General features: G+C 46.8%; 2 protein-coding genes across 6 annotated transcripts in view; one reads left to right on the top strand and one right to left on the bottom strand.

Moving 5' to 3' along the window:
* The window catches only part of PTGER1 (prostaglandin E receptor 1), a 39,652-nt gene extending 37,237 nt beyond the window's left edge, over positions 1 to 2,415 (top strand). For both annotated transcript variants that reach the window (XM_075342982.1, XM_075342983.1), the window contains exon 3: positions 1,864 to 2,415. In XM_075342982.1, the coding sequence (XP_075199097.1) occupies positions 1,864 to 2,109 (246 nt within the window). In that variant the 3' untranslated portion in view covers positions 2,110 to 2,415. The remainder of the gene's footprint in view (positions 1 to 1,863) is intronic.
* Positions 2,416 to 5,126: 2,711 nt separating this feature from the next.
* LOC142301931 (serine/threonine-protein kinase N1-like) overlaps positions 5,127 to 12,999 on the bottom strand; it is a 153,321-nt gene continuing 145,448 nt past the window's right edge. For all 4 annotated transcript variants that reach the window (XM_075342984.1, XM_075342987.1, XM_075342985.1 and 1 more), the window contains exons 20-22: positions 9,748 to 9,855; positions 8,468 to 8,548; positions 5,127 to 5,480 (exon numbers count right to left, since the gene is read on the bottom strand). In XM_075342984.1, the coding sequence (XP_075199099.1) occupies positions 5,277 to 5,480; positions 8,468 to 8,548; positions 9,748 to 9,855 (393 nt within the window). In that variant the 3' untranslated portion in view covers positions 5,127 to 5,276. The remainder of the gene's footprint in view (positions 5,481 to 8,467; positions 8,549 to 9,747; positions 9,856 to 12,999) is intronic.

A 12,999-nucleotide genomic window follows, 5' to 3' on the forward strand; every position in this document is an offset into this window, starting at 1 on the left:
ACACACCCACCAAGGGCCGTGAGAGGCACTCGGAACCGGACTGGTTCTGTTTCGAGGAGGTCACGGTGGCATGGCCGTACTCCATGACCTTGGCGGTGTCGTTTTAAAGGTGGGGAATATATATTTACAGGGGATAATGAGTCGTGACGCAACCTAGGGTATTTGGCAACGTATAGCCGATGCTGCTGGATCGGACCGCTGGGGCAGATGGTGACACAGCTAAGATGGTACAGCTCAACACAGGTGGAGCTGGGCCCCAGGGTAGCCGTAGGTAGTTTATGATGGAGGAATGTTTGTGTAGCGCGGAGCTGGCGGCGCCGACAATGATTGCAGTCATTAGCTGTTTACTCACAGCCGGCCGGTCAAACACAACCCTTGGAAAGCTGAGTTCTGTGGTAACGGGATCCAGCCGATCCCCAGGTAATTCAGAGGCACAGCACCAGCGTCTCTTTCTGTATCCCTTTCCTGGTCATCTTTCTGCACTGGCTTCGCCCACCGGCCCTGCGCCTCACACACAGGGTCCCAACCCGGTTTCCATGGGCCTTGCTTGGGAGGCTCCTCTGCCCTGTTCCCTAGCCCTCTATGGTCACCTTTTCAGTGGATTCGTGTGTGGCTGCGGCTTCGTCCGATAAAGATACGTCAGCCTCCAGTTTGCTAGCTGAGCATGGTTGTTCTCCACTAGTCTAGGGGCCGTTTCCTCTTTGCGACCTAGTCCCTCCACACTGGTGTGTCGGATGTGGCTACAAGCCCACGGGTGGATCCCTCACTGCCTGTGACTCTGGGACCCCTTCTTCCTCTCTTTCAGATCTTCCTCCTGGTCCTAGAACAAGCTCCTCCGGCTCCAGTCCTCAGGACCTCTCCCCTTCGTGTCGTAGCTCTTTCTTCACTTCGTTCTATCAGTGTTCCACCCACTAACAAACCCCACCTCCACACTGGCTCCGGGACTGTGCTCTCCCTAAGAAGCAATCTCGCTCTAACCCTGGCCTGAAGCGGTGTAGCTATACTAAGGCGGGCTTTGCACTCTGCGACATCGGTAACAATGTGTTACCGACGCTGCAGCGATAGTCCCCGCCCCCGTCGCAGGTGCGATATCTTGTGATTGCTGCCGTAGCGAACATTATCGCTACGGCAGCTTCACACGCACTCACCTGCCCTGCGACATCGCTCTGGCCGGCGACCCGCCTCCTTATTAAGGGGGCGGGTCGTGCGGCATCATAGCGACATCACACGGCAGGCAGCCAATAGAAGCGGACGGGCGGAGATGAGCGGGAAGTAAACATCCCGCCCACCTCCTTCCTTCCGCATAGTCAGCCGGGACGCAGGTAGGAGATGTTCCTCGCTCCAGCGGCTTCACACACAGCGATGTGTGCTGCCTGCTGGAACGAGGAACATCGTACCGTCGCAGCAGCGGCATTATGGAAATGTTGGACCCTACACCGATCATACGATAAAGACGCTTTTGCGCTCGTTAATCGTATGTAAAAGGCTTTACACACTACAATGTCGAGAGCGACGCCGGATGTGCGTCACTTTCGATTTGACCCCACCGACATCGCACCTGCGATATCATAGTGTGCAAAGTTCGCCTAAGAGTGTATGTGTGAACAATGGCCTGTGCACTCCTCCTTACCAGGGAATGGGGTACCACACCTCTGGCTAAGGTACAGTACCTCTGTAACGACTGGACCCCCAGGGGCGCCACAAATACACCCCTTTCACATGGTTGGAAATTTAATTTTACATTTCTAGGAAGAATAACAGAAGAATGCTAAAAGGCCAATTAGTACAAATATATGTTTTTTCATGGCATTTACTAAAAGTGGAGCTCAGATTCTTAACTTTTCCCCTTCCTCTTCCCCGCAGGTCTCGGTGGTGATGCTACAGACCGGCGTACCCCTGCCTCGTCCAGACTGGCTGCTGTTCACGGTTCGCTTGGCTTCGTGTAACCAGATTTTGGACCCTTGGGTTTACATCCTCCTCAGACGTGCTGTACTACGTCGCCTCTGCAGCATCTTTGTGAGAGTTTCTCGCGTGCGCGGTGGGAAACCGATTCGTTGGGATCCAAGAGACTTTCGGAGCTCGGGCCACAGTGAAATCAGCCACTTGTAGGCTCCATGCATGAAGATAACGATTCTCTGCATATATGAACAAACCTTGTATCCAAAGACGTCGCGTATATACAAGTATAGAAAGTGACCGAAGACTCACTCACTAATATGATAGTCATTACCTTCTGGCTGAGCTTGGGTAATACTGAGAAGACCTGTAACTCCACTCCTGTACACTCAGATGCTGGCGGGTATCAGCTCTGCACCATTCCTTCCTACAGACCGAGCCTCGGCTATTGGGAACTCACAAAAGAGAAATCACCGTGACTGTTTAACCTTAACATCTTCTTCTCTAGTACTAATAAAAGTAGAGGTTCAGTTTCCTTTTATTTGGCTGATTTACGATGCGTTTCAAAAGGTACTGAATTGTACCTCTATTGTTCCTCCTGGAAATATATGTCTTAATTGCCATCTGTGTGTTACTATACATCCCTGTAGACACTGATATGACCAGCACTGATTGTACAGTGGCAGACACTCCTTATCATCAAGGGGAATGGTAATACCCAGTTGTCAATTTAATTATTAATTTCCAGGATGAATAACAGAGGAATTGCACAGCGTAAAGTTCTAAGAAACATACATGGTAGGGACCAGATAGGTCTCCTTTAGATCCTGGAAGACGGACAGTACAGGTTCTATAAGACAATCCAAAGAGGAGGGAAAAAAGAAAAGAGGTTCTGCATCAGTTATATAGGATCCCAGGTGAGTGACCCTTTCAATGGGGGGAGATTAATTTAAAGAGGACCTGACTGCTCTCTTGACAAATCTCCATTAGTAAATACTTGCAATCCCTAGAATATAAAAATCCTCAAACATATTTCCTTATGTCCCTATGTTGGACAGTTCCTCTGTTATTCCAACCATAAATAAGTAATTTTACAACTGGGTGTTATCAATTGGGGGTGTCCTTACATCCTCTTACACAGTTCAATCAGTGCTCACTTGTCACGAGTGTATCACGACCTGATGTGATCTCGGGGTGGATCTGGGATCAGAAGGTCACAGAGTATTGTTGATTGCAGATCCGCTTTAGTGCACACTCATTGTTTACCTTGAGTTTAATTCCATGTGGTGTTGAAGGGGTTAAGGTGCAGTAATCTAACAGGTAGTTGTAACCTCAGCTGCAGCCACGCCCTTCTGCTATAAACATCCCCTCCTCACTCCTCCCTATGCCGGCTATAGCTCATACCTATGCTGTCCACTTTGAAGGAGCCAGTCTCTTGAGAAGCTGAGGTGTTGCTTCTATTGCAGCTGAGAAGTTCCTGCTGGAGAAGCTGTGGAGTGTTATTTGTTGTGTCTTTCCCCACTTGTATGTCTTACCTTCCTCATGTTGTCTTATGACAGTGGTGAGACTGGAGTCTCGCTGGCCTTCACTAGTAAGGGTGAGTTCAGGGCCAGCGAGAGCCTAGGCACGTAATGGCGCCCGGTGAGAAGGATTCATCTAGTGATGTTAGGGAGTGTAGGGATCAGCCACAGGTGAGTGTTAGGAGGTGACATGGTCTGATCATTCCACATCTACTGGGAAGCGAAAGATGCAAAAGAGTGTTTGTTAAGATGTTTTACCTTACAGAAAGAATCAGCTGTGATCCCATAATATAATGTCTTGATACTCTTCTGTTTCCTCCCCTGCCCAGGAGCTGTGCTATGATAAGACCATGTCCTGTATGGGCAGACACGGCCATTACACAGTACATAGCAGGGGCACATATATAAGATTATCTCAGCACTGGAACATTTTTAAGAGAGACTTATTATTATTCCAAGATCTATTGATTGAAATACACTTTGTGGGAAACCCCTTTAAGCCCCCATAAACATTAGACTAAGATTGGCTAAACCCACAGACATTGGCAAACAGTCTAATATCTATGGGGACCTACCGACTCCCCCTGACAGGTGATTTCGCGAAAGAGAAGGACATGGCACAACTTATTTCCAACAGTCAATCCTTTTGTCCTTATGGCAGTGGCTTTCTCATAGAAAACACAGGAGCACTCAACTGAGATGAGTGTTCCTGTAGATGGGAGAGTCGGGAGAAATTAATCAGCCATCGTCTTTTTCTTGTGTATAGGGGCTTTAGACTACAATTGTCACACAGTGTCCGGTTCAAAACACGCTGAGTGTCAGGACTACATCTGATGCTGTTCACACAGCAGAGTCAGACACTCCCCATGGTGTTGCTTTTGAGTTGACAGACAGGCTTTGGCATCGACCTTGTTAGTAATCGGGCTTGCATGAGTTAATTTCTACTAGCCTGTAGATTACTGCTTGAGTCACATGTTGCAAGAGACCTATCACAGTCGACTCTGCCCTTTTTAAGATGGTGGAGCCTGGTCTCCCATGCCGATGATAGCTTTACGTTATGCCGATCCTTGTGCTTTGTTATCCAGTAGCTGATGTACTTGTTGTGTTGTGGAAATACTCTTGTTGTCTGATTTCCTCCTTTCCTTTACTTTCCTCCTAGACACGTCTTGTCTATACCTCTGAGAGTGATTGCTGTGAGTTTGAGTTTTGGTTCTTCCCCCCCTCTGTTTATTTGTGAGGAATTGACCACTCCTGTCCCGGCCCTCTCCTGGGTGGAGAGGGGGGCCACTAGCCCAGTTTTGTTCAGGAGATAGGGAATAGAAGGCGGCCTAAACATTGTCACCTTTTGACGTACCTTTGTGATCAGGGTCAGCTAGGGTTCCACTAGCCTGAGGGCCATTTAGGCTCTCCTGTTCCTAGTGATCCCGTCACACCCTGTGACAATAATGCATGTTTTTATAGCAATTTGTGCCTGGAAATTGTCCTGCAACTATATACAGTTAAATCACCATTCTACTCCTATAGTGGAGTTGTCCTTTAAGGACAAGACCAACATATACAGAATATAGGGAAACTCCATAAGGAAAGAAAAATCCATTAGTAAAAATGTGGTCTTTTATGGAGATTCTACTGTACACACCCGTCCTCCAGGTTTTTTTCACAGTGTCCCTCACCATACAAACATCTCAGTAGACCAGAGGACATTGCATAGTCAATAAGTTTCTTTATTTACAAGAACAGCCTGAGGTCGGGAAAAGAAGGCAATGGAGATATGGTGGCATAAATGTATTTTTGGGAACTGATACCAAAACAACACTGTGAGGATAAAAGAAATGAAGAATGTTTCCAGATGTTCTCTTCTCAAGCACCATCCCTCACATAGTCAAAGCCCTGAAACAGGCTCTGTTCTTGAGGATTCAATATTCGGGGTTCTCTTGGTGGCGTCAGCTCTGGCCCTTCACATGTGAATTCGGGGTCAAAGTTGCTAATGTCATGTGGTCCTTTCACAGATGGGATAAATGGAGGGGGCAGCCGGCGAGCAAGGAGAGCCTCAAAATCCAACTCCTGGGATAGAAAGTAAAAGTTCTATTGGATTAGTGTCCAAAGATTGGTCAAGGAGTCATAAAAAAGAGGATACAGTCAACTATGTCAAGGCAACCTTCCTTGATGGGACCCTAATCCAATATGATGCTTCTCCCGTGCTATAAGCCTATAAATTTATTATGGGCAGATAGCATCCAGCAGTAATCACAAATTAGTTTGATAGGAGGAGTGCTGCATCAGAAACGGAGGTAGTCACAGTCACATTGGAGATCTGCCTCCTTTTCTGACTGAGCACTCATCTCATCAGCCTAAGGCCGGTGTCACACTTGCAATTGCCTCGCGTGTATCTTTCCCGAGTCTCGCGTTGCATCACCCGTCATGGACTCACACTCTGCTCAAAGGAGCGTCTCAGCTGCATAGAGATGCATGCAACCGACGAGCTCCTGTGAGGAGAGCGTGAGTCCGTGACAGGTGATGCACCGCGAGACTCGCGCGAGATACACGCGAGGCAATCGCTTGTGTGACACCGGCCTAAGGCTAAGTTTTTATTAATGCTGGATCCTACCTGTCCAAAAATGTGTAGGCTTTTAGCCTGAAAGAGGCATGATATTAGGTTAGGGTGTCTTTAAGGAAGGACGCCTTGCCGCGGCTGATGGGCTATTATGAATTGACCACTTTATGAGCTTACTACCTTCATTTTACTAAGTATATTCCATATAGCAGTAATGCAAGTCAAATTTAATATGTTCAATGTTCGCATAAAAATCTTGGCACGTACAAAGTGTGCCTGTATCCTCTTATTTGTGTATTATGCAGTCATAACAGTTTGCATCTGTTCACAGTTTCTTCTGTTTGGAGGTGCTGGTCAGTTTTTTAGTTTTGGCCCGCAAATCATATCTGTTCCACAAGAGACTTACCTGGGGGCAGGGCCGTAGTCAGCACTTGGCGCAGCTGGGCAAGTGCCAGGGCCCTGGATAGACATGGGGGCACTCGCTATTAACAAGGGCGGTGATGTATTCTGCGGCCCCCGGGCTGATTGGCCAGCAGTTGCACTTTGCTGGCTGCCAGCCATTTAAGTCAGCAGTGACACGCAGCGTTCACTGCTGACTGCTGCGTGCATGTGCACTAAAGTTTACCTGTGGGTAGAGCTAGCATGCAATGTGCTCCCATCCCACAGTTGAAGAGGAGTCGCAGCACTAGCATGCCCACCCACCCACCTGGTTGGTTCCATTATACACCTGCTCTTCGGCGTCTCCGCATCATTGTGGCCTCTTAATTTGAGACTCTTTTGATTTTGGATTTTCATGCTGACATCGGTCGTGTAGTAAAGTGTATGGCCCCCCCAGAGCTGAATGCCCCTCCCAGAGCTGTATGAGCCCAGCCCAGTAATGTGTATGACCCCTAGACCTAAATGCCCCCCACAGAGCTGAGTGGAACCTCAGCGCTCTCTGTCCCCCAGTGCTGTATGCCGCCCCACCCCAGTAACGTGTATGACCCCTCAGTGCTGTATGCCGCCCCACCCCAGTAACGTGTATGCCCCCCATTGCTGTACGCCGCTCCACCCCAGTAACGTGTATGCCCCCCAGTGCTGTACGCCACCCCACCCCAGTAACGTGTATGCCCCCCAGTGCTGTACGCCACCCCACCCCAGTAACGTGTATGCCCCCCAGTGCTGTACGCCACCCCACCCCAGTAACGTGTATGCACCCCGGTGCTGTACGCCGCCCCACCTCAGTAACGTGTATGCCCCCTCAGTGCTGTACGCCGCCCCACCCAAGTAACGTGTATGCCCCCCAGTGCTGTACGCCACCCTACCCCAGTAACGTGTATGCACCCCGATGCTGTACGCCGCCCCACCTCAGTAACGTGTATGCCCCCTCAGTGCTGTACACCGCCCCACCCAAGTAACGTGTATGCCCCCCAGTGCTGTATGCCACCCCACCCCAGTAACGTGTATGCACCCTGGTGCTGTACGCCGCCCCACCCCAGTAACGTGTATGCCCCCCAGTGCTGTACGCCGCCCCACCCCAGTAACGTGTATGCCCCCCGGTGCTGTACGCCGCCCCACCCCAGTAACATGTATGCCCCCCAGTGCTGTACGCCGCCCCACCCCAGTAACATGTATGCCCCCCAGTGCTGTATGCCGCCCCACCCCAGTAACGTGTATGCCCCCCAGTGCTGTACGCCGCCCCACCCCAGTAACTTGTATGCCCCCCGGTGCTGTACGCCGCCCCACCCCAGTAACATGTATGCCCCCCAGTGCTGTACGCCGCCCCACCCCAGTAACATGTATGCCCCCCAGTGCTGTAGGCTTTATTCCATCTAATTTAAATGGTCACTATTTCAACAAAACCTGCACAATCCAAAGAGATGGTCACCTACAGTTATTAAATTAAAACTGGCCCATGGGGTTCTTAAAGCAACAAAGAACGGATACTCATCTCCAGGACATTGCACCGCTTTCTGTTTCTACCACTTCCTTTAATTTTCCTCTTTTGGCACAAGGCATCACTTGACCGCTGCAGCTGATCAGTGCTCCATGATCAGCTGCAGTCAACATTCCACCCAAGAAATTGTTTCACAGGCAGAGAAAAGTGAGAGTCTAGTACATGAGTGTCTGTTCGTTATTGTTTTAATAGTCCTGCGTCCTATCAGCCCTGGCTTCTGTCTTCCCGCCTTTGGACCAAACGAGCAATCAACAGGAAGTGAGGAGAACCGCTGAGCTCACTTCCTGTTTATTAACTTGTTTGGTCTGAAGGCGGGGAGAAGGAAGCCAGGGCTGATTGGACGCGGGATTCGTGTGTCCGGACACCGCTGGAAGGGCACCGTTACAGGAGGTGAGTAATATAATGGTCAGAATTAGTTTTATGCCTCATGAACACACACGCACGCACACACACACACACGCACACACACAAATCTTAACCTGAACAGTTATCTTTAAAGACAGGTGTGATAGAGAATGATTAAATCCCCCATAGTGTACATATTACTATTCCATCACTTACTTTGAAGAACGGCTGTTTTTTTACATCTTCTGCATCACGTTCTCCCGAACCCAGACGCCTATCAGGGTTTCTGCGCAGCAACTGTGAATAGGCAGATAAAAAAAGGATGTATTACAAGGTTAGTGGCTACTCACCGCCGGAGTGGGAAGAGGCGCAATGGTGCGGCAGTATGGGGTTACTATCAGTGTCACAATGTCATTACTGTAGTGAAAGTATATTTTTACTATCATTACTTTATGCACAATATATAGCAGGACATATATTATTTGTATATTTAATAATGGAGTATAGGCTAGTGATCAGTTCTGTATATAATGAGCATGGAGTATGTACTCCTTGGCCTCATGTGCCATACATATACAGCAAACGAGTGATCTGCGTGTATCAAGCACATTCAGGGACTGAGCCCATCCATACAGTGTGAGTGCTGGCTGTGTTATACAGCTGTCATCTGAGCATGCTTTGCTGTCTGTATACTCTTTTTATGTATACTCCCCTGAGTACTGCATGCTGTAGGGGTTAAAAAACAAAAATCAACTATGCCTCTCTTATTAGGCTGTGTGCTGTTGTTTACTTAAACTAAAGGATTTATCTCCTTGTGATTATCATTGTTGGACTAAAATGTCATGGGCACGGCAGTCCAATATGCAGTCTCCTGTGATGGACACCTCACTGTCAATGTATAATCTCTATTGAGAGCCTGTTGTGGGTGGGGACAGCTTTCTTAGCTTTGCTACATGGCTAAGTTTAAAAACTCTGATTGTGTCAGAACGGCTGCAGCCAGTAATCTAAGTGATACACTGTTGGAATCAGGGTCTCTGTTTCTACATTATGCTGCAAAAACCTGCTGACAGATGCCTTTTAACATATTACCAGGAGGAATAACAGAGGAATTGCCCAGTTTTAAGACACTTGGTATTGATAATTTATAAGATCTGTATGTATTTATCAAAACAGACGTGAAAAGAGCTGGAAGATTCTCTTTAGTGTTTACACACTTTTCCTCTGTTCTGGCGAGTGTCCTCATAGAGGACAATGTGGACGCCCTCCGAGCAGTTCACACTTGTTCTGTCACTGTTTTCCATGAGAAAGCTTGGTTTGGGACCCTGACGTGACTCATAATTTTGATGCACAATGTTCCCTATGACAGCGCTGCCTGGCTTTGGTATGGAAGCTGTTGCAGGTTTTCGTGTCTGATCATTTTGGCCAAACACAGCCCCAATTTTGCACAAGAAGACGACCCAATATACGTGCAAGGATTTTCCAGACAATGCTCTTACCCTCCTCATGATTGCGATGGCTTCAGCTGAGAGGAATCGAGGATACCGGACTTCATCATTAACAATACTGTCAAATACCTCCTCCTCCTCGTCTCCTGGGAATGGCGACTGAGACAATGAAAGAGCGGGTTAATAGCGATGACATATACTGCACACACAATCTGTCTTGATTTTTCCTAATGCATTTAACATAAAATCAAAATGTACTTCTAAAGCAGTGTTCGCACTTGCATTTTTTTCTGCAGCCAAAACCTGATCTCTTGGCAGTACAAAAGCTGCTGCCAAAACACAGGATTTGTTGCATTTTTTGCTGCCTTTTTCCCCCAAGTTCAGCTTTGTTTACACCTTGCAAGCACAAACAAAACCACCGATGCAAAACCATAAAACATTTGGGAAAAAAAGGGACCACTTGATCAAATTATTTAGGCAAAAAAAAAAAGTGATTTTTTATGTTTATTAGGTAGGGCATTGTTTACTTTTAGCAGATATTAATTTAATTACTAATTGACTAATTAAATGAATCTATGCTTAGAGTGGGAAGAAACTAAAGGATTGTTTAAAAAAAAGTTAAAAAAAGTAAATATTTTGAACAAAAAAGCTGGATGCCTGATGAAGAGTTCATGAAAATATGGGGGCAGAGGGGAGGTGAATTGGTCGGGCATTGTTTACTTTTATCAGATATCATTAATTTAATTATCACTAAATTAATGAAGCTATGCTTGGAGTGAGGAGAAACTAAAGGATTGTTTTTAAAAAAAAAAAAAAAAAAATAGTAAATATTTTGAACCAAAAAGCTAGATTCCTTATAAAGCGCAGCCATAAACTAATGTCACAATTCCACCTAAAAGAGGGGGGAGGTGAATTGGTCAGGCATTGTTTACTTGTAGTTTTGAAAATATATGGCACTTCTGTATTGAGGTGGTGCTCAAAAAGTATTCCACTCCATCATAAGTAAATGAAAGCACTTAGCACTCAAAAAGAAAGGCTATGTGCGCACGTTGCGTACTAGCCCTGCAGATATTTCTGCAGCGATCTGAAGAGCACATGTGCGCTTTAGATCGCTGCAGAAATGTCCGTAGTGAGCGCCGATTCCATGCGCTCTGCCTGCAGCTCCTGCCATAGACAGTGCAGGAGCTGCCGGCAAAGCGCAGGAAAGAAGTGACATGTCACTTCTTTTTGCGCAGCGCTTCGGCAGTAGCCGAAGCGCTTTGCTCTGAGACGCCACGTGCGCACGGCCCCTGCACAATCTCCATAGACTGTGCAGGGGACGCAGGACGCATGCAGTTACGCTGCGCTGCAAAGCGCAGCGTAACTGCATGAATTTACGCAACGTGCGCACATAGCCTAAGAGCGTGCAGGATTTTATTATTTGTAACCCAGAAAACATCAAAGCCCCTGGATTTTCATCATATACTACACAAAGAAAAATTAATAATCAATAGTAAAAGAAAAACATGTGCAATAGAAAAATATCAAAGAAATAAAGAACGAAATGTGACTCAGGTAACACCTCCTGGCATTGGTAAATGCTATAGTATAATACTGTAACAGATAATATTTTTATGCAGCATATATCTGTGATGGTCGGCTCTCTATTTAACCCCTTCAGCCCACGGGCATTTCGCGTTTTTCCGCTTTGCTTCCCCCCCCCCCTTCTTCCGAAAGCCGTAACTTTTTTATTTTTCCATCAATCTTGCCATATAAGGTCTTGTTTTTTGTTAGATGAGTTTTACTTTTAAATGAAACCATACGTTTTACCATATAGTGTACTGGAAAGCAGCAAAAAAAAATTCAAGTGCGGAAAAACTGCAAAAGAAGTGCAATCACACAATAGTTTTTGGGTTATTAAATTCACCATGCTCACTATATGATAAAACTGATGTGTCAATGTGATGTCTCAGGCTGGTATGAGTTTGTAGACACCAAACATGTATAGGTTCTTTTATCTAAGGTGGTTAAAAAAAATTCACAAGTGTGTCCAAAAAAAGTGGCGCACTTTTTATGACATTTTCCAAAACTCGTAGCGTTTTCATTTTCCGGGATCTATGGCTCAGTGACGGCTTATTTTTTGCGTCTCAAGCTGACGTTTTTAATGGTATCATTTTTGCGAAGATGCTACGTTTTTATCGCTTGTTATTGCATTTTGTATAAAATTTGTTGCGGCCAAAAAATGTAATTTTAGTGTTTGGAATTTTTTTGCTGCTACGCCATTTACCAATTGGATTAATTGATTTTATATTTTGATAGATCGGGCGTTTCTGAATGCGGCGATACCAAATACAGTGGAACCTTGCTTAACCAGAACAATCCGTTCTGGGAGTGTGCTTGATAACCAAGTTACTCGTTAGGCAAAGCAAGATTTCCCATAGGAAATCATTGCAACGCAAACGATTTGTTGCATTAATTGTGTTAAATTTCCCATCCTGGTCCCCTATTCTGTCATTCCACACATGCACAAACACACGCAAACACGTACAAACACACACAAACTCACACAAACACACATGCACGCACGCACACGCACATATTATATGCTCACCTTACCTTCCGTTCCATCGCCGGTCTCCTGGGATTTGCTGTTCTCTGCTACGGGGCCGGGCTGTGTATTGCGTTACCATAACGACGAGGGAGGAAGTTCCCGGCCAGAGCGCTGAAGTCAAAGGCAGAGCCGTTTGCCTCTGATTGGCCAGCGCGCTGCCTTTAAGTAGCGCCGACAGGAAGTTCCTCCCTCGTTGCTATGGATGCCGATAGACAGTGTGGACTGGAGCGCAGCGGCGAACTACAGGACCCAGGAGGCCGGCGATGAAACGAAAGGTACACATATTATGTTATATTATATGCTCACCTTACCTTCCGTTCCATCGCCGTCCTCCTGGGTCCTGTAGTTCGCCGCGAGGACGTCACGATGTACCCGGGAACTACAAGAACCATGAGCCCGGCGGTGGAACGGAAGGTAAGGTGAGCATAATACTGTATGTGAGTGCATGCGTGTGTGTTTGTGCGTACATGTGTGTGTTTATGTGGACTGCAAGTGCGGGTCAGAGTGCGGTGGATGTAAGGAACCGGAACTTAGTGTGTGCGGTGAGGATTTCGCTCGTACAGCAAAGCTTTCTCGTAAAGCGGGTTACAAATTTACAGAAAGCTTTGCTTGTTAAGCGAAATTCTCGTTAAGTGGGTTACTTGTTAAGCGAGGTACCACTGTATGTGTATATTTTTTTAATCCTTTAGTTTTCAATGGGCCAAATGGGGGAC

The sequence above is a fragment of the Anomaloglossus baeobatrachus genome, chromosome 4, assembly GCF_048569485.1.
Source record: "Anomaloglossus baeobatrachus isolate aAnoBae1 chromosome 4, aAnoBae1.hap1, whole genome shotgun sequence".
Lineage (NCBI taxonomy): Eukaryota > Metazoa > Chordata > Amphibia > Anura > Aromobatidae > Anomaloglossus > Anomaloglossus baeobatrachus.